General features: G+C 35.1%; 1 protein-coding gene across 1 annotated transcript in view; it reads left to right on the forward strand.

Moving 5' to 3' along the window:
* Positions 1-7,910: 7,910 nt before the first annotated feature.
* Positions 7,911-23,545, forward strand: part of LOC121391554 (ankyrin repeat domain-containing protein 39-like) — a gene marked incomplete at its 3' end in the record, with an annotated part of 42,121 nt that continues 26,486 nt past the window's right edge. The window contains exon 1 of the mRNA XM_041523140.1: positions 7,911-8,046. Coding sequence (XP_041379074.1) covers positions 7,911-8,046 — 136 coding nt within the window. The remainder of the gene's footprint in view (positions 8,047-23,545) is intronic.

Here is a 23,545-nt window from a genome sequence, read left to right on the forward strand (position 1 = left end):
ACAATGTCCATTGTCAAAGGTTGGAAATTACGACCTCCTCCACATGCCCCTATTGGTACGTTAACCAACATTATTAGATTATATTGTTTTCTGGTACTGTGTGGATTAGATGAAAAGGTGGATCAAATCCTTAAAACAGATGTTGATGAAGTTTACCCATGACAAGAAAGCTAAATGGGATTTATTTTAGAGCACATGTGTGTTTGCATATAACACATCCATTCTTTATGCATACATCAATTGAACTCATAGCTGTCATATATACTAAATCAATGTTGAAACAAAGAAGAAAAAAAAAGGGAAAGGAATCTTAGATGAATATCTAGCAAAACACATCGTTGTAAGTTAGTGTTTTTAATTACAGATATGCTAAAAAAAGGAGAAGATAATAAAAGTTATGATTACTGTGTATCGTTACTGTTATCTCAGCCTGTCATTAATTATCATTATAATTATTATTATACAGGAATATGTTATAGTCACTGTTGATACTCTAATTGCTCAAGAAAAGCCTTGTTTGAGAATGCAAGAAAACAAATAGAAATAGTACATTGTAATGTTATATTATTGTTATTATTATTTGGTCACGTGATTAAGTGTGACCTCGTGTTGTTAATGTCTAACTTTGTGAATTGAGTTATCTTAAAGAATCTGATTGTTGGTATATCAAAACAACATTATAATTGGCGACGAGAGGATATATTTTATGGTCATTTTAAGTCCAAATGGTACTAAGCTTGATTTGGCATCGCTTCCACCGTTTGATCCTATTTCGGACCCGACATCGTTGAGTCAACGTTGGAAAATATGGAAACGACGCTTCGAGACATATCTATGGCTGTGGGAGTCACAGATGATCAAACAGAAACGCGCTCTGTTATTATACCAGGCAGGAGCTGAAACTCAAGAAATATTGAAGCGATTCCAGAAGCAGGAAATGATTATGCTCCCCGCCATGAAGAAGCTAGATGATTATTTCACACCTAAGAAAAATATTGATTATGAAGTTTTCCAGTTCCGACAAATCACACAACATGATGGTGAAACGATCGATCAATTTGTAACCAGGCTAAGAAAATTAGCTGTCCACTGAATTTGCTGATATTGACAGGGAACTCAGGTCAATGATTATTCAAAATTGCAAATCAAAACACCTAAGACGATATGTGTTACGAGAAGATGACTCACACTTGAGAACTACTAGCAAAAGCCAGAGCATAGAAGAAAGTGAGAGATTAGCCAGTGGGATGGAACAATCAAGTAATCACGAAAGTGCAAGAGTGATTAAACATCAACAGTTTAAGTCGAAAACAAAAGTAACCCAGTCAATGAAACCTAAAGTATCACTTTATGAATGTACTCGATGTGGGAAAACAACAACAAAGGAATGTGTCCTGCTAAAGGTGAACAGTGTCACAAATGTTTAAATTCAATCACTTCGCAAAAATGTGTCGAGGAAATAATAAAACTAGAAACAAACTACAACCATCTCGTGTTCGTAAAATTAGTGAAAAGTCAACGCCAAGTGGCAGTGAGGAAGAATACGTTTATACTCTTGGTGATAATACTGGCAAAGTCCCAGAGATGATGGTCAAAATAAATGGAGTACCAATTAAAGTCACAATTGACACGGGAGCATCAATCAACATTATTGATGAATCAGCATTGATGACAATCAACAAGAGGAAACAGGTGACCCTTCGAAACTCATCCACTCGAATTTGTGCATATGGATCCCAGTCATGTTTAAAAGTATTAGGTCAATTTGACGCACAAGTACAAACAAAAGATAGCAGTATCAACGCAACAAATCCACGTACTTCAAGGTACAAATGGCTCTTCTCATGAGTTATATTACAGCCCGAGAACTTGGACTAATTAAGGTTAATGTTTGTGCTATGAACATCAAACAGTTTGACAGAAACAGTATGCTGAAGTATTTGAAGGAGTTGGTAAATTAAGGACTACGAAGTAATGTTGTACCATAGATGAGTCGGTAACTCCAGTAGCACAACCGGCACGACGAATTCCATTTCACATGAGGAAGCAGGTTGAGATTGAGCTGGAAAGATTAGAGAAACAAGACATCATCGAAAAGGTAAACAGTCCTACTCCATGGATTTCTCCATTAGTAATTATTCCCAAAAGGAATGGTGAAGTTCGTTTAGGCATTGATATGCGGATGGCAAATAGAGCTATACTTAGAGAACGGCATCCCCAGTCCCACAGTAGATGATTTGATACACTCTCTAATGGTGCAACGGTATTTTCCAAGTTAGATTTGAGATCGGGATATCACCAGTTGTCTTTAGCTTCACAAAGTAGATATATCACGACTTTTGCAACACACAAAGGATTACGAAGGTATAAACGACTGAATTTGGGAACTAATTCAGCCAGTGAGATTTTCCAGAATGCGATTAATGAACAAGTCAGAGACATTCAAGGTGTAATCAATATTAGTGATGATATCATGTGTTTGGCGAAACTCAAGAGAAACACGATGAAGCACTGGAAGCAGTATTCAGAAGACTCTTGAGGTGTAGGATTAACAGTAAACAAAGAAAAAATGCGAATTTAACAAGAAGTTCACTTGAATTTTTTCGGATTGTCTTCTCAAGAAAGGGCATTTCTCCAGATCCTCGAAAGGTCAAAGACAATACAAGAAGCTAAAAAACCGCCATCATCAACCACAGAAGTACGAAGTTTTATATCGGCATGGCAACCTACTTGTGCCAAGTTTATTCCAAATTTCAGTGACATTACAAAGCCACTACGGGACCTTAACAAAGAAAAATGTCAACTTTAAATGGACAGAAAAAGAAAGAGAATCATTCAAGCAAGTTAAGCAAATGTTGACTAGTGACACAGTGATGGCTTATTTTGATGGAACGAAAGCAAAACGGAAGCTCACTACAGATGCCTCACCATGGGGATTGTCAGCCATATTGTCACAAAAGACACACCAGGTACAGATGACCGAAGGATAGTTGCTTATGTGAGCAGATCGTTATCAGCCACAGAACAGAAGTATTCACAGACAGAAAAGGAAGCTCTTGCTATAGTTTGGGCAATCAAGCGATTACACATATACTTGTTTGGTGGTCATTTCACGTTAGTCACAGATTGCAAGCAACTTCAATTCATTTTTGAGAATAAAAAGTCGAAAGCATCGGCAAGAATTGAGAGGTGGAACATGTTATTACAAGAATATGATTTTTTCAGTTAGACACATAAAGGGAGAGAAAAATCCATCTGATTACTTATCGCGACATCCGAGCCAGAATGTTACTGAAGACGAAGTTAAAGTGGCGGAAGAATATGTCAAATTCATCAGTATTAATGCAGTTCCAAAGGCAATGTCACTAGCAGACATACAGAAAGCAACAAAAGAGGATAAAACATTACAAAGGTTGGTACAAAGTGTTAGATCAGGAAAAATGGGATTTTTTCTGGTGAAGTCAATTTAAAGGAACTCAAGCTATTCACAAAGTTCGTGATGAATTGACGATACACAGTGATTCGAATATCATTCTCAGAGGAACTCGAATTGTGATACCAAGTGCACTAAGAAAACGTTGCAATGGAGTTGGCTCATGAAGGACATCATGGGACTAGTTAAGACAAAGCAATTGATCAGAGAAAAAGTATGGTTCCAGGAATTGACAAAGAAGTAAAACAAGTGATAGACTATTGTACACCATGTCAAGCAAACACATCAAGTTTATGTCCAAGTCCATTACAGATGTCAGAGTTGCCACCAGAGCCATGGCATAATGTACATGTAGATTTTTGCGGACCTTTCCCCACTGGTGAATACCTATTAGTTGCCATAGATGCATATTCACAATTTCCTGTAGTTGAAATTGTCCAACGACCTCTGCTAAAAGTACAATCGTGAAGTTAGACAAAAAATATTTTGTACTCATGGTATTCCAAGAAGTTTGAAAAAGCGACAATGGACCTCCTTTTAACAATCAAGATTTTAAAGTGTTCATGCAAGAATATGGAATCAATCACAGAAGAGTGACACCATTGTGGCCGCAAGCAAATTCCGAAGCAGAAAATTTCATGAAGCCATTGTCAAAAGCGATAAAAAGTGCTCATGTAATGAACAAGGACTGGAAGAAAGAAGTCAATGTATTTTTACTAAATTATAGAGCTACACCTCACTTGACGACAAACGAAACCTCATCTAAAATTGTTGTTTAATAGAGTCATAAACACAAAACTTCCAGAATTGGTAAAGCAACAAGATCATCCAGTTAGAAAGAGAGATAAAGAAAAGAAAGTACAAATGAAAGAAGATGCAGATAGAAGAAGAAGAGCCAAAGTGTTGGAGTTGAAGTAGACGATGTGGTACTAATGAAGCAGAGGAAAATCAATAAATTTTCAACAATGTTTGATCCAGTTCGCATTCAAGTAGTGAGAGTGAAAGGATCGATGATAACAGGTAACTCGAAATGGAAAGTATCTTACGAGAAAATATCAATGTAAAGAAAGTTAAAGTCAGTGGAAATGTAACAGATGATGAAGATAGTGATTATGATATAGAAGATGACAGAGATAAACAAGAAAGTGATGAGCAAGACAGAAAATGAACAAGATAGAGACGGAAATGAATCAAGGATCCTGTGAGGAACAGGAAACGTGTTCAACGATATGGACAGAACATTTACGATTATAGATAACAATTTGTGTGAGTTATTTACATTGGTATTTGTGACATATTTCATTATGTTATTTGAGTTATTATTATTTTTTTATTTTGAGAGAAAGGGAGATGTGTAATGTTTATTATTATTGTTATTATTATTTGGTCACGTGATTAAGTGTGACCTATGTTGTTAATGTCTAACTTTGTGAATTGAGTTATCTTAAAGAATCTGATTGTTGGTATATCAAAAAACATTATATACATCATGAACAAACAGAAAATATGATTCAAAACATTTAATTCCACAAAAGTTTGAAATTGATGTCAAAGTTCTGAAAAAAGATTTTTTTCAATTTTTCATCTTGAGATAAAAGTATATCAAGCAATCTTTAACCAAGAATAAAAAATGTTGCAAACCAATCTATGTTAGGATAAATTAATGTGTAAGCAAATTTATTAATCTATAATAAAATATGTGAAAAACCATTTGTTATCCTAGGATAAAATATGGCAGCATATGCGTTTTTGTTCCTAGATAAATGTTGTGGTAGGACAAAATCTTGGAACAAATTTTAGTTTTGGAAATTAATTCTACAATATTTTTTCCAGTGGGGACAAAATTTTAGGTGGGACAATAATTGTTGTAACAGCTCTATTGTCAATGGTCTGGAGTAGATGGTATAATGTACAGTCGTGTCGTGTCTCATTCACTTCATCAGATAAAAGTAAAGGATATTTTCGTCAAGTTTTATTCGAAGAAATACAGAGCTGTCACTATAAACAAATAATATCTAAGTATTGGTAAACCACGCCTATTTATGAATGTTAACTCTTTTTTCATGGGTAAGAGATTCTACTATATTTTTCAAAGATTTAAATGTACACTTCAGGTAATGTTATTAGATGTAATGTACTATATTAATTAGTAGTAGTACAAGTCACTACAGTGAGGGTCCAACTAGTGAGATAGGATAAAGCATTGGACTACATATATCGTGATTAGCTATCTAGGAGATTGAGGAGTAGGTTAGGGAAGTCTATGGCACGTATATAATTAGTATAATCTTTGTACATTCGGTAGTAGACGTAACCATATATTGTAAATACTTGCCTGGGACAATGCATGTCAAAGGTTGAAAGTAGAATCCCCACAGCCCCTAGTACGTTAACAAATTATTAGATTATATGTTTTTTGGTACTGTGTGGATTAGGAGAAGGTTGGAAATCAAATCCGTAAAAGATGTTGATGAAGTTTACCCATGGACAAGAAAGGCTAAATGGGATTATTTTAGAGACAATGTATGTTTGGCATATAAACACATCCATTCTTTCGGCATTCACCAATTGAAAATCATAGCTGTAGATATACTAATCAATGTTGAAACAAAGAAGACAAAAAGCGGGAAAAGGAATATTAGAGAATATCTAGCAAAACACATATGTAAGTTAGTGTTTTAATTAACAGATATTGCTAAAAAGGAGAAAGAGAAAGAGGGAAAGATAATAAAGTTATGATTACTGTGTATAGTTACGGTTATCTCAGCCTGTCAATTAATTATCATTTATAATTATTAATTATACAGGAATATGTTTAAGTCACTGTTGATACTCTAATTGCTCAAAGAAAAGCCGCTTGTTTGAGAATGCAAGAAAAAAAATAGAAAATAGGTCATTGGTAATGGTTTATTATTATTGGTTATAGTATATTGGGAACGTGATTAAGTTGAACCTTCGTGTTGTTAATGGGTCTAAACTTTGGGAATTGAGTTATCTTAAAGAAGCTGATGTTGGTTATATCAAAACAAAATTATAATTGGCGACGAGAGGATATAATTTTATGGTAATTTTAAGTCCAAAAGGGCTACTAAGCTTGATTTGGCATCGCTTCTAACCGTTTGATCTACTATTCGGGACCCCCAGACAGAGTTGAGTCAACAGTTGGAAAATGATGGAAACCGAGCGCTTCGAGACATAATCTAGTGGCTGTGGGAGTCAGACAGATGATCAACGAAACCGCTCTGGGATTATACCAGGCAGGGGCTGGAAACTCAAGAAAGGATTTGAAGGATTCCAGAAAGAGGAAATGATATGCGTCCGCCATGAAGAAGAAGCTAAGATGATTATTTCAACCCTAAGAAAAAATATTGAGTCATGAAGGTTTTCCAAGTTCCGAACAAATCATCAGAAGACATGATGGTGAAACGACTCGATCAATTTGTAACCAGGCTAAGAAAATTAGCTGTCCACTGAATTTTGCTGATATTGAAAGGGGAACTCAGGTCAAATGATTATTCAAAATTGCAAATCAAAAAACACCTAAGCCGATATGTGTTACGCAGAAGATGACCTCACACTTGAGAAACTACTAGCAAAAAGCCAGAAGCATTAGAAGAAAGGTTGAGAGATTGCCCATGGCGGAGGAACAATCACGTAATAACGAAAGTCAAGAGTGATTAAACATCAACAGTTTTAAGTCGGAAAACCCAAACAAGTCAACCCAGTTCAAATGAAACCTAAGTATCACACTTATGAATGGACTCGATGTGGGAGGGAAAAACACACAACAAAGGAAATCTGTCTGCTAAAGGTGAACAGTGTCACAAATGTTTAAAATTCAATCACTTCGCAAAAAATGTGTCGAGGAAATAATAAAAACTAGAAACAAAAACTACAAACCAATTCGTGTTCGTAAAAATTAGTGAAAAGTTCAAAGCCAAATGGCAGTGAGGAAGAATACGGTTATACTTTGGTGATTAATACTGGCAAAGTCCAAGAGATGATGGTCACAAAATAAATTGGCCAGCAGAAGTAACCAAATTAAAGTCACAATTGACACGGGAGCATCAATCAAAACATTATTGATGAAGTCCAGCATGTGAGACAATCAACAAGAGGAAAACAGGTGGACCTTCGAAACTCATCCACTCGAATTTGTCATATGGATCCCCCAGTCATGTTTTAAAGTATTAGGTACAATTTGACGACACAGTACAAACAAAAAGATAGCAGTTATTCACGGCAACAATCCACGTACCTTCCAAGTACAAAATGGCTCTCTCATGAGTTATATACAGCCCGAGAAAACTTGGATAATTAAGGTTAAATGTTTGTGCTATGAAACATCAAACAGTTGACAGAACAGTATGCGAAGTATTTGAAGGAGTGGTAAATTAAAGGAATACGAAGTAATGTTGAACATAGAGGAGTCCGGTAACTACAAGTAGACAAACCGGCACGGAGAATTCCATTTAACATGAGGAAGAGGTTGAGATTGCGCTGCGAAAGGGGGCGGATTAGAGAAGCAACCAAGACCATCATCGAAAAGGTACAACAGTCCTACTCCATGGATTTCTCCATTAGTAATGGTATTCCCAAAAGGAATGGTGAAAGTTCGTTGAGGCATTGATATGCGGAGGCACAAATAGAGCTATACTTAGAGAAAGGCTAACCCAGTTCCCACCAGTAGATGATTTTGATTACACTATCTTAATGGTTGGCAACGGTATATTTTCCAAAGTTATAGATTTTGAGATCGGGAATACACCAGTTGTCTTAGCCTTCACAAAGTAGATCATATATAACGAATTTTGCAACAACACAAAAGGATTTACAAAGGTAATAAAACGACTGACATTTTGGGAACTAATTTCAGCCAGTGGAGATTTTCCAGACGGTCATTAAGGAACAAAGTCAGAGGGGACATTCAAGTGTCAATCAATATTAGTGATGATATCATTGTGTTTGGCGAAAACCTCAAGAGAAACACGATGAAGCACTGGAAGCAGGTTATTCAGAAGGACATTGAGTGTTAGGTGTAGGATTAACAGTAAACAAAGAAAAATGCGGAATTAATTTACAAGAAGTAACTGAATTTTTCGGATTTGTTTTCTCAAGAAAGGGCATTTCTCAAGATCCTCGGAAAAAGGTCAAGGACATATCAAGACGCAAAAAACCGCCAATCAAAACCCACAGAAGTACGCCAAGTTTGATCGGTGGCATGGCAAACCTACTGTGCCAAGTTTATTCCAAATTTCAGTGACCTTACACAAGCCAATACGGGGACTTATCAAGAAAAGAAAAATGTCAACTTTAAATGGACAGAAAAAGAAAGAGAAACATTCAAGCAAGTTAAGGAAAATGTTGACTAGTGACACCGTGATGGCTTATTTTGCTGGAACGAAGCAAACGGAGTCTACTACGAGATGCATCACCATGGGGATTGTAAGCCATATTGTCACAAAAGACACCAGGTACAGATGACCGAAGGATAGTTGCTTATGTGAGCAGATCGTTAGCAGCCAAAGAACAGAAGTATTCACAGACACAGAAAAGGAAAGCTCTTGCTATCGTGTGGGCAATCAAGCGAGGACACATATACTTGTTTGGTGGTCATTTCACGTAGTCACAGATTGCAAGCCCACTTCAATTCATTTTGAGAATAAAAGTCGAAAGCATCGGCAAGAAGTGAGAGGTGGAAACATGTTATACAAGAATATGATTTTTCAGGTTAGACACATTAAAGGAGTTCGAGGAAAAAACCATCTGATTTACTTATCGCGAACATCCGAGCCAGAATGTTTATGAAGACGAAAGTTAAAGTTGCGGAAGATATATGTCAAATTCATCAGTATTAATGGAGTTTCCAAAGGCAATGTCACTAGCAGACATACGAAAAGCAACAAAAAGGGATAAAACATTACAAAGGTTGGTACAAAGTGGTTAGATCAGGGAAAATGGGGATTTTTCTGGTGAAGTCAATTAAAGGAACTCAAGCTATTTAACAAAGTTCGTTGATGAATTGAAGATACACAGTGATGCGAATATCATTTCAGAAGGAACTCGAATTGTTGATTACCAAGGGCACTAAGAAAACGTGAATGGAGTTGGCTTCATGAAGGAACATCAGGGACTAGTTAAGACAAAGAAATTGATTCAGCGAAGAAGTATGGTTCCCAGGAATGGACAAAGAAGTAAAACAAGTGATATGAGATAATTGGTACACCAGTCAAGCAAAACATTTAAGTTTATGTCCAAGTCCATTAAAGATGTCAGAGTGGCCACCAGAGCCATGGACATACTGATACATGTAGATTTTTGGGCGGGACCTTTCCCCATGTGATAGACTATTAGTTGCAATAGATGCATATTCACAATTTCCTGTAGTTGAACTTGTCCAGACGACCTCTGCTAAAAGTACAATCGTGAAGTTAGAAAAAATATTTTGTACTCATGGTATTCCAAGAATTTTGTAAAGCGACAATGGACCTCCTTTTAAACAATCAAGATTTTAAAGTGTTCATGCAAGAATATGGAATCAATCACAGAAGAGTGACACCATTTGTGGCCCGCAAGCAAATTCCGAAGCAGAAAATTTCATGAAGCATTGTCAAAAGCGATAAAAAGTGCTCATGTAATGAACAAGGACTGGAAGAAGGAAGTCAATGGATTTTTTACTAAAATTATAGACTCTCCTACACCTCACTTGGACGACTAATACGAACCTCCATCTAAATGGTTGTTTACTAGAGTCATAAACACAAAAACTTTCTCAGAATTGGTAAAGCAACAAGATCATCCAGTTAGAAAAGAGAGATAAAGAGAAAAAGAAAGTAAAATGAAAGAAGAGGCAGATAGAAGAGAAGAGCCAAAGTGTTGGAGTGACACGTAGGACGATGTGGGTACTAATGAAGCAGAGGGGAAAATCAAAAAAATTTCAACAATGTGTGAATCCAGTTTCCATTCAAAAGTAGGAGAGTTGAAAGGATTCCCGATGATAACAGTAACTCGAAATGGAAAGTATCTTACTGAGAAACCTCAATGTTAAAGAAAGTTAAAGTCACGTGGAAATGTAACAGATGATGAAGATAGTTCAGATTATGATATAGAAGATGACAGAGATAAAAAAGAAGTGATGAGCAAGGGACAGAAATGAACAAGATAGAGACGGAATGAATCAAGGTATCCTTGTGAGGAACAGGAAACGTGTTCACACAACCGATATGGACAGCACATTACGATGTATAGATAACAATTTGTGTGAGGTCTGTATTTACATTGGATTTGTGACTATTTTCATTATGTATTTGATAGTTATTATTAATTTTTATTTTTGAGAGAAAGGGAGATGTCTGAGATGTAATGTTTATTTTATTGTTGTTATTATTTGGTCACGTGATTAAGTGTGCCCTATGTTGTGTATGTGTAACTTTGTGAATTGAGTTCTATCTTAAAGAATCCTGATTGTTGGTATCTTCTGCAAACAACATTATATACATCAATGAAACAAAAAACAGAAAAATATGATTCAAACAATTAATTCCAACAAAGTCTTTGACGAAATTGGATGTCAAAGTTCTGAAAAGATTTTTTTTCAATTTTTCATTCCTTGAATTAAAGTATATCAAGCAATCTCTTTTAACCAAGAATAAAAATGTTGCAAACCAATCTATGTTAGGATAAAATAATGTGTAAGCAATTTTTATAATCTATAAATAAAAATATTGAAAACCATTTGTTATCCTAGGATAAAATATGGCAGCATATGCCGTTCTTGTCCTATGAATAAATGTTGTGGTAGGGACAAAATCGTTCGAACAATATTTTAGTTTTGGAACTTAATTCTACAATATCTTTTCCAGTGGACAAAATTTTATGTTGGACAATAATTGTTGTAACAGCTCTATTGTCACTGGTCTGAGTAGATGGTTATAATGTACACTTCGTGTCTCATTCACTTCACAGATAATAAAAGTACATGTATATTTTCTTCAAGTTTTATTCGAAAGAAATACAGAGCTGTCACTATAAAACAATAATAATATCTAATTATTCGGTAAAACCACGCCTATTTATGAATGTTAACTCTTTTTCACTGGGTAAGAGATTCTACCTTTCTTTCAAAGCTAAAATGACCCTACTTCTCAGGTAATGTTCTTAGATGTAGATGTACGTACTATCATTAGTAGTAGTACAAGTCACCTACACAGTGAGGGTCCAACTAGTGAGACTAGTGTATAAAGCATTGACTACATATATATCGTTATAGCTATATAGTTAGATGAGGAGTAGGTTGAGGGAAGTATATGTCAAGTATATAATTAGTATAATCTTTGTTACATTTCTTGTAGTAGACGATAACCATATATTGTAAATATCTTGCCTTTACACCTGTTACCTTTATCTCAAGATCTAATATCATTCTTTACAGGACAATATAAACTTTGTGAAAGAATTGAACATAGTACTTCAAGTGATTGGAGATAAACGCTCTACCTTTGATTTGTGGGGGTCACACATCCTGACTTTCTCAAGTACACAACAATAGAGAGAAAAGAAAACTTACATCGCAAGTAGAAATCTTCATATATACGTCCGGGCAAGTGGGACAGTAAACCTACCAGTTGTGGACCCACCTCTTGGAATAGCTGGTATTTATGTATGTGCAACTGTCAAAGACAAAATTTATTATTTTGGAGGTGGTGTTTCCATGATTTTGCTCTATCACAATGCCATCTTTCAACTTGATACTTCTACCTTATTCGGGGACTCAACTACACACCTACAGATGACAACATAGCAGTAATGAAAAGAGGCTATGGTGGTATGAATGTCAACTGATCATGGAGAATGGCCATGTCTGCTAATTATAGGAGGTGTTGGGGCCCCCACCCTCTATGCACGTACCACAAGCGCTCAGTATTTTCAGTTTATCCAGTGGTAAAGTATCTACCAATGAACATAATATGTTTGATTATATTAAAAGGTACGGACATTTAAAAATTGAGTGTGCATTATTCCTGCGATGATAGAAACTAATTAATTATTCATTATTATGACTTAAAAAAGAGTTCTCTTTGTTCTCCTATGACTTATACCTCTATGCTAATAAATTCCAATGGAATATTGATACTATTACTTTATTAATGTATCAGCTGATGTTGATATTATACTATTATAGTTGACATCATTTACTGACTGATCATTGTATATACGGACCATTATCTAACCACTACTATGGATACAAGTATAATGAGGAGGTTCTGTTTGTTCACTCTTTTAGGTCAATGGATTATACCTGAGATCACTTGGACAATGTAATGCCACCTAATAGTCAACTTTGTTATGGAAAGCAATAAACAATACAACCGCAGTCATCTTTGGTGGTTGGTGTTGTAGGCAGATCATCCAATAATTTTAGCCTTGTGGAATATCCTGAATCATACAGTGGTATGTTTATTATTTGTCACATATTAACTGATAACATGTTTACATAAAGATTGTTAGTTGACTTTTTCATTTGTTTCTAGCATGGCAGACCTGTAGCTAACCTGACCCAGTAGTACAGTGGCCAGAGGAAAGAGGAGGTCATGACTGCCAGTGTTATTACTCGGATCAATATCACTATATTAGTGATGACAGGTGGGACTAGATAAGCAAACAAAACAATTAAAGGACCGTTCTGCATACCTTGATCATTCGAACAAGGCATGGATAATGGTATGTTATTGATAATTTACTAATACCCTCTAATGTTTTTGGACAATGATAATTACTAATTTATTGTCCATATATTTTGAAGTACAATAACTTCATCAATCAGCTAGCTATAGGTTCTAGCTCCTACCTATGCAGCAATGTTATGACTGTTCTTTCTTATTATTATTCATTTACTCCACAATAATCAATGAAGATAGGTATCTTTTAAAGATACTTCTATGTAAAACGTATATTTTCACATGGGATATTCACTTTTAGAAGTTTTATTTTGAGGTGCTTTTTCCCAATGTTAATTAGTGGTTTTTGTGTAGAACTTGGAAATTCTTTTTGAGAGAGAGGCATGTTAATGACTTATAATTGTACTTATGGGAAAAAGGGCAAGTGCTCAGCTTGGGTAGCTTCATCACCTTGTTTCCTATTACTTAAGGAAAATTGATAGTTTCTGTGTTTCTGACAATCAAAGAAAAGGTGTATTTTTAATTTTTAATTTCCAGTTCACTTAGCTCTCTTTCTACTCTTTGTTCATTAATGCACTAGGAATTTTCTGATGTATACAATATTGATGAATATTGTGAATGATAGCAATCGCTCTGTTGTTCACTATGACCTTCTCTACACTGTAGCTAAATAAAATTACTTGCACAGAAAATTACTCGCTCTATTTTTTGTTATGTTGGGATGTTTTCTGTCTTCAAAAATTTGTTGCAGCTATAGCAACGGAATATTATGCCCTTCATATTGTGACTGCAATATATGAATGTCAATACTGCCCATTCCTACTTGGGCAATTTTTAAAGATGTTTTTTTTTTACCACCATCTCTATGTTAAATAACCTTTTAGGATTTATTAAAAACTTGAATCTATTACTGTGGATACACTAGCAATATGTTGCTCAATCTTTTCTTGTATGGCCTTTACTGTATCTTATATTAGAGACCATACAATTATTGCACTTTTTCTCTCTGGATAATTAGGAGTACATCTATTGTTACTTTAAAAAACTTTGTCAAGTAGAAGTATCAAGTATAAGTGTACTGTAACTTGTCTATATAAATCTATAAATGATATAATGATATTTATGTCTACTATACTACAGATCAAGCTACCTGACTCTGTTACTAAGAGATGTCTCCACTCTCTATCACACTTATATCCTGGGGACCACATTGTATATGGTTAATAGTTTATAGGAGGTCATATAAAGCTCAATGAAGTAAATGTTATAGAAACCCAATGTAACAATGTTAATAGAACTAAGTAAGTAAGTCAAATACACATGCACAATTAGATATTACATTAACTACATGTAAGTATAGGTAATGTTACATGTAGAGTAAAATACATATTTTGTTATATAACAGGTGACCTTCTTATGTACTACATAGTATAGTCTTATTACTAATCATATATATATTATACTAGTAGTACTATATTGTATACTGACATTAGTATTGGTTTGTTTTCTCAAAAGTCCTTAATGGGTGGTCAGTGGTCAGTATGGTTTGTAGTAGAACTGTAATGCACTAAGTGTTTATCAAGGCAGTATATGATGAGAGAAGACCTCGGAAGAAGAAATCAGAAAAAGATGTGAGGAAAGAAAGTTCACATGAGAAAGAACTTCAATCTAACTATCTATCAACTGCTAGTTGCACAGGAAAACATAAAAAGTCTTTCAAGAGAGACTGTTAGATATGGAGATTTCAACACGGTAGATGAAATAGATGAATATGACAAATGGCTCTAATCAAAGGATGACCAATGAATGAAATGATGTATGGTCAGTTTGACTGAAAGATACATAGAATGAATGATGGATATGTGAATGAATGAAAAGATGTATGATTTAATTAAATGAACAAAATGAAAGTATAGTCATGTCATATACCTGTTCATGGAATGAACAACTAACTACATTTCATTAAGTTTTCTTACTTATTTAATGTAGTACAAGAGAAAAACTATATAGCTGAACGCACTTTCCAAACTTCCAAAAATGAGGAGATCATAACAACCCTACAAAAAACAACTAGAAACAATCTAATCAACAGAGTAAGTATACTGGCACATGTATGTACATAGGATATAATATGAGATGTATGGATAGTGTATGGATGAATGAAACAATGGATTGACAGATTAAAGAATGAAGTGTTTATTGTGTGTAATTAAATCATTTCATTATACTATAGTCTCAACTACCAGTGATCATCATGACCTACTACAACTACATAATCTGTGTACAAGAGACAAGATAGCTATATAGCTCAACTGAATTGTAACTATTAACTGTTTGGAAGAGAAGAAAGATGCCATTACAGCAACTCAAGATAGCCCAGTCATCACTACTCTCACTCATGGAGTTTTCACAAGACTACAGGTACTATTTAATAATATTATTGTAATTAACAGTTCATTATTTTATTTTACATCAGATGTTGTTCAGTTATCTTCCCAACTGGCTGTTGTTCTACACCCGTACAAGATTATTGGGAACAACTTGGGTCTACACTTAATATAGATCAATCTGTACTGACTGATTCAGAAGTAAAGAAGATTCTACAGAACAGATGAAGTACGTTGTCGAGTATGGTCTCTAAAAGGAGGTACATTGACACAACTTGAAGAGGCTCTAGTTCATCTTGACATGGAAAAATGTCATTCCTGGTAAATTTACCAATAATATTACGTGTACTACATGAGTAGGTAGATATAGATTAAATGAGTTATGAAATGTCAGTAGATTAATTAATGAGATAGAGGATTTAGGTCCCCCGCTTATTGTATCTTATTAGTAATAACAAAGAGATACATTAGAAAGACAATAACTGTGTATGTATGATTTGAACATTAAATATGACTTTCTTAGGTTATTTGAACTACATGAGAAGGTACAAGTTCCTATTGACTTCAGTGATAAGGTCTATTCAATGTGACTATTGGAATTACCTACATATCATGTAACCTATACTTATCATATGTTAGATACTTTCTAATGTGGTGTTAATGTCGTATAGACTCATTGAAGGGATGATGACAGTAGGAAAAAAGCTTTGTCTCTTCAATGCTCTCACTGAACAGACGAGTTAATATTGGAGCAATGTGGTTTAAGACTTGTCCTCCCTGGAGAGGTTAATCATACCAGGTAGAGTCTATATATGAAGTAGCTGCTCAGGTTTATGGGTGCAAGACAAATTTGTGTTCCCTGAATGTGGCACACTTATCAGTGGTGTGTGTTATATATCAGTATCCAGCTCCTCTGAGCTCAACAAACCAGGTTCCTGTTGAGTAATGCATTGTGCTCATATAACTGATGAGACACAGACACAATATGTTTGTCTTTTGTTCTGCTAAATTTTCTGGTCACCCTTTAAGTTTGACTACCTACCAGGAGGATCAGTTTCCTCGATCTCAATAGTTGACATATCTCAAGCATTCTCTTTGCTAGCTATGTACTTGTTATTGGTGGGCTGTTGGGTGAGCTGTGGTTTGTAGTGTTGCAGCTGCTGTTGTATAGGTGCTGCTATAGTAGCACATCTAGCAGGAAGACTTAGTAAGAAATGATGAAATATTTTAGTAATTATTATTCTGATAATATTGGTGAATGTGTCAATCTCCTAACTGTTCCTATCGAGCTTATGTCCTTCTATAAAATTATGGGACGCTAAGAAATGGAACCTATGAAGTTAGCTGTCATACAAGATACTCAATATTCAAAAGTAAAAAAATGATTTAAATTCATATCTACTAACAAACACTAATTTATAGTGCCTTCAAGACATGTCACTTAGTGGCTGATTTTGGCGGAGGAAAGGCATTGGCATTTTCGATTTCGTTCGTTTCGTACTAGCACACTTCCATCAAAAGAACAAGAGGAAATAGCTAAGAATGAGATAGATACAAAAGTGATGTATAAGCTTTCAGGATTCCCTGATGATGGTGTTATGGTCTGCAGGGTGGAGAGTACAACCTCTACGTATACCTCCCTTTAGTAAGCTAAAACAATGTATTTTATAGTCAAAAATACTTGTGATATTTGTTTATTAATAGATCAACAAAAGAGATGTTGATGATTACAATCAATCAAAGAGTGCTAGTCCTCCATATATCCTGTATGTACGTGCTTTATCCTAACACAAGGACTTTGAAGAACACCTACAGTCATCCTCTAACTGTTGAAGGTATTGATTAACTGATAACAAAAGCAACAGTATCAACCTAAAATTGTTCTTGATTATGTTCACTGGATGACTCTATACACAAAGTGAGTTTCTCAGTCATGGGAGTGTTCATTCTTTGAGAATAAAATATAAAAATGCATGTTCCATAATGTTATTTGAAAAGTACTGCAATTTCATACATCTTTATTACAGGTTTGTCAACTCCTCACAAAGGAGATGAAGGCTGTCACAATCATCTAAAGGTTTTTTGTTGACTGATAAAATTTTTAATCTCTTTTATGTGACAATTTATCTTCCTATTTTGATTTATATTGTATTTTTTCTATTTATAGCACTTAAAAAAAGAACCCAATCCATCACCCAATATTCGTGCTAATATGGCTGATATAGTGTAAGCTATTGAATCTAATTTAGAACGAATTGCTGACAGATTATTTTCTGAGACACTAGTAGAGGCATGATATATTACAATCCACCACTATAGATAGTGTCCAAGTATCAGAAAGCTAGAAAGATAGTTCATGAAATATATAGTCAATTACAAGCTCACAGTGAACCAAAGCAGTATCTAATTCAGATTTGCAATGTTCTGTTAAAACAAGATAATCAGAGACTAAAAGATATTGCTAACAGTATTTAAAGATAGTTATAATTTGTTTATACTTACTTCAACTATGGTAATTTTAATTGTGATTTCAGCAGATTTTTTACACCAGCTATATAATTATGTATGTACTTCTAGTTTTTGCAATATACACATTATACCACTATTAATTATTAACTCACTTTTAATTCATTTTTGAATTTCAATAATCTTATTTGTGAAAACAATTTTTGGAATCACTGATTGTATCACTCATGAACTCTAATAATCATAAAATGGATCCACATATCTGCAAAGCAGTCTTCACAATGACGTCAATATGTTAATTACCTGAAGTTCTTATCTATACAGTTATGTGTAGTTGATGTTAAAGTTATTGTATGCTACAGCTATAAAGAGAAAGCCTATGTACAAGGACTATTCTCATTTAAAAGTCTCAATATATGTAATTTATCCTTAAGCACTTCTCTTTACTAGCTATAATAGTACATTACAATAGTTGATGGAGTTGCTGCTGTGGCTAGCGGTGCTGCTTTAGAAGCAGTTGTTAGTATGATTGGCCATGTAGGTCATCAACCCTATATAGAAAGGTAAAAGTGATTACTCCAAACTATTTAACACTTATGTTCCCTATATAATTATTTTTGTCTCTGGTTTTACAAGAACTGACATCAACTGACATGTTGGGATAGAACGTTTTAGCTTTATAGATTTCACGTTGCTACAAAGTCATATCACAAGAACAGGAGAAATCGCAAAAGGGACAAACAAAAGAGAAGAAATTCTAATATTATTATGACTTTTAAGAGTATAACCAAAGTTTTAAATTTGGAAAAGTGAAACCTTTTATGCATTGCACCTAGTAAGTAAACACTTGATTGTCTGCCATATATTATATATATTATATATATATATATATATATATATATATATATATATACACTTATGATTCGTATTAAACAAAACAACAAGCATGTATATTAACAGTAGAGTAGTAATAAATCAATTTTCGGATGTCACGTATATTCGGACACTGTGTTTGAATGCTAACAGTGACTGATCAAAGCACCTAGCATCTTAAATAAAGCTAAAGAACTGTACTTTTATTATTCCAAGGATTCATGAGCTTCAGAGTCTCCACGCTTGAGTAGTGGCACTTCGAACATGGGTTGCCGACATTTCGGAATATCGGACAGAAGACTGTGTTTTCGTAGGTTGAAAAATTGTGGAACTAAATCTAAATAGTTTACAAGTATGGTCCTACATAACAACATTCAAGCGCTAATTATCGCTCTGTAGAATGATGCAGTTGTCCAATGAAATCTATATCCTTCAAAAAAGTATGGATAAGCTAAAAACGCATACTCTAAACATTGATAGTATAGACTACGTAACCTAGTACGTAGTCTATACTATCTATGTCGTATAATCGGACAACGCCCATTATTAAAATAGCATCGAAGTGATCGGATAGCATCAGTGTTTTATTATTAAACAAAACTTAGACTTCACATTCACAACAAAACAAAGTCATTATATCAATTTTAGAGTATATTTCCACAATGGAATACTTGTGCACTCTACGTGGAACCAAGTGTCACAACCTACACAAGCCACTCAGTCTTTATTGAAGTTGGTGTCACAAGTGGACCAAAAACTGTATCACTTATGGCACTAAGAGCAGGAGATAAAGAGCCATCTAGTACATTATCATCATCCTCAGGAGACTCTCTAGTTCCTACACTAGTTCCACCCCACAAGTTCCTACACTAGTTCCACAGCCCACGAGATGCATTAGTTCTAGACCTTGTTCGACAATTAGTACCTATACATTAATATTCAGTAAAATAGTACATGTATATGTCTTACTTGGAGATGAGTTACTGGATTGACACTCGTCAGTTGCACTAGTTCCACGTCCACCGAGATTATATCATATATTATAGTTCTACGCCCACAAGATGAATTAGTTTCTGAACCCTGTTCGACTGTTAGTTCTTGACCCTGTTCCACTGTTAGTACGTATACATTAATATTCAGTATAATAGTACATTTATATGTTTACTTTGGAAATGAGGTACATGATTGACACTCGTCAGTTTGCACTAGTTTCCACGCCCACGAGATGCATTAGTTCTAGACCCTGTTCGACTGTTAGTACTATACATTAATATTCAGTAAAAAAGTACATGTATATGTCTTACTTGGAAATGAGTTACGTGATTGACACTCGTCAGTTGCACTAGTTCATGCCCGCAAGTTCCTACACTAGTTTCCACGTCCACGAGATGCATTAGTTCTAGACCCTGTTCGACTGTTAGTACCTATACATTAATATTCAGTAAAATAGTACATGTATATGTCTACTTGGAGATGATTACTGGATTGACAACTCGTCAGTTGCACTAGTTCCACGCCCACGAGATGCATTAGTTCTAGACCCCTGTTCGACTGTTAGTACCTACACATTAATATTCAGTAAAATAGTACATGTATATGTCTTACTTGGAAATGAGTTACGTGATTGACACTCGTCAGTTGCACTAGTTCCATGCCCGCAAGTTCCTACACTAGTTCCACGTCCACGAGATGCATTAGTTCTAGACCCTGTTCGACTGTTAGTACCTATACATTAATATTCAGTAAAATAGTACATGTATATGTCTTACTTGGGAATGAGGTACATGATTGACACTCGTCAGTTGCACTAGTTCCACGCCCACAGATGAATTAGTTCTAGACCCTGTTCGATGTTAGTTCTTGACCCTGTTCCACTGTTAGTACGTATACATTAATATTCAGTAAAATAGTACATGTATATGTCTTACTTGGAAATGAGTTACGTGATTGACACTCATCAGTTGCACTAGTTTCACGCCCACAATTGCCTGCAATAGATCCACGCCCACAAGATGCATTAGTTCTAGACCTTGTTCGATTGTTTACCTATGCATAATATCTAGTAAAATAGTACATGTATATGTCTTACTTGGAGATGAGTTAGTCCATGACACTCGTTAGTTGCATTAGTTCCACGCCTACAAGTTCCTACACTAGTTCCACGCCCACGAGATGCATTAGTTCTAGACACTGTTTGACTGTTAGTACCTATAAATTAATATTAAGTAAAATAGTAACATGTATATGTCTTACTTGGAGATGAGTTTAAAACATGATTGACACTTGTCAGTTGCACTAGTTCCACGCCCACAAGTTCCTACATTAGTTCCACATTTAGTAGTACCTGTTCAACAAACAACCCATTCTCAGTGAAAATTTGGCATAGTAATTGCAGTCTTTGTTTACTTGAAGACAAACTGTGTGATTGATGAGATCTTGTTTGATCAGTATCATCTTGTAGTGTGGACACCTAGAACTTGGAGAGTGATCATGACTATGTAAAGTTCTTCATGAAGATCACTATTTTCATCAGCACCTGTTATTATTGTAGTAAGTGAGACATTTAAATTCACTGTAGATACCTTGAGTGACTGTCCCACATTTTCACTTTCTTCTCATTTCTAGCTTCTCTTCTCGCTTTTTTTTTCTCTTTCCAATTTTCTCTTCTCCTTTCATTCTCTTTCTCACACTTCATTCTCTCTTTCTCTTATAAAGCTTTCAGATTTTCTGAGCTGGTAAGAACTCTTGCAGATGTCTTCTCATCAGTTCTAAGAGGGTGAGACTTTGGAAAATGAAACATTTTCTTTAGAATAGATCTGGATTGACTTGATGCTTCGCCAAGCAGAAGATTAGATGGTGGTGATGTCCTAGTGTATGGTGAAGATTCAAGAGATGTCTCATAAGATAACCTAGAACTATCAGACTCATCAGACCGTTCATATTTCTTGAGCCAGAGATTGTAAGCTCAACAGTAGTGATGTCATATCCTTCCTCATACCTTCTAATAAAATGGGCAATTTCTTCATGTGTGAATGTGACAGGTGGTTGGGAGAAAAGGGGTTTATAGTATTGCAGCTGGGAGTGGAAGATTTACAAGCAGGGCTGTATAGAGGGATAAAGGCTAGTCCTGTTTCTTTTAGTCAAGGAGATAGGATTATTAATATGAGGTGTGCTGTCAATCACCTCAATGGCATTACAGTCAAATGGATAAACACCTGTTGTACGGAAAGCAGACATAATGTTTGAGCTATAGTCATAGTGCAGTACCATGCCTTACTAAATAATGACATAAAGTCATACTCTGTCACGTATCTATCAGGATTCTGGACTAAAACTCTGACATTCCTGTTGCAGTATGTCTTCAAAGGACCAAACATGCCTTTGTCAAGGGGTTGAGTCAAGTGGGTTGTGTTGGGAGATAAGCAGAATACTATCACACTTCTCCTCAGCTGCTCTTCTTACAAAGCTAGGATTGTAATGAGTAGAATTTCTTGAATGACAAGCACCCACCATTAGAGAGAGAGTAACTTTCTTGCCTTTAGAAGATACAAAAATTTTCTACTATTGCCAAAAATTCTGTCCGAGATTTAGCATATCCCATTCTTGCTGATTGACAGATAAAAATGACAAGTTCTTTCTCCTCCTCACTTGACAAGTATCGTTCAGGTCCACTATGAGCTCCAAATTTACTTTACCAGTGATGCGATCACTTAATGTTGATCTTGAATGCCATACTGTTCTGCTGCATGTCTCACTGATGCTCCATCTTGAACGGGCCTCATATGCTCTGTATATTTGTTCTTCACAATATTCCTTATAAACAGGAGGAATGGTAGTCATTTTGAAGTGATCGTGGTGGTGATATTGTCGCTGATCTGAATGACCCGGTCACGAAGCAGACAACTCATGTCATTCAGTTAAACCTGTAAAAAATAATATTAAAGATTAAACTATTCCCCTGTTCTTCCATTGTCTCAGAAAAGTCATGATACAAGATTGTAATACAATTTGTCAGTGGTAAAATGTTTGTAGATGAATATTTTGGTTTGCTTTCATTCTCCAGTACAACAATAGCAAAGAAACGTTAAGAGCACAAGATCCAAAACACTCTTAGGATTACATGGGAGGCTCTGTAACAATTAACAACCAAACTCTAATTACAGACAGTGGAATAAAACTATATTGTAGATTTACAGTATTTCTACAATTTAAAAAAGCAGGTCGATTTCGACACACTGAGGGTTCAATAGATGTTGGATTACTAGTTTGATAATCAAAATTCCACTCATTTTACTTAACTATTAATTTGTTTATAAGCAGTGTCTACAGTCCCAGCAGGAAGTCAATACTTCACTGTGTATTTATCAAATCTAAACTCACTCAACCCATAAACTATACACGTCAAACTATTGACTTACTACCAGTTCTCTAGCAACTAGTTATCACCTATTTTCACTCATTATAATTATTACATCTACCTTAATTGTACGCATACTATCTTTGTTTCTAAAGTTTATTCCATAAACACAAGGTTATACCTTCAAACAAAACTTTCGCAGCTCCTTTAAACGGTACAGCAGTTCGTTTAGGCCACGTTCAGACAATAGCACGAGGTAGAGACCAAACCAGTAGGCGTATCCGATTAACAGCACTCGGAGTACGCATTTTCATTCTTTTTTGAAGGATATAGATTTCAATGGACAACTGTA

The sequence above is a fragment of the Gigantopelta aegis genome, unplaced genomic scaffold (assembly GCF_016097555.1).
Source record: "Gigantopelta aegis isolate Gae_Host unplaced genomic scaffold, Gae_host_genome ctg2639_pilon_pilon, whole genome shotgun sequence".
NCBI classification, from domain to species: domain Eukaryota; kingdom Metazoa; phylum Mollusca; class Gastropoda; order Neomphalida; family Peltospiridae; genus Gigantopelta; species Gigantopelta aegis.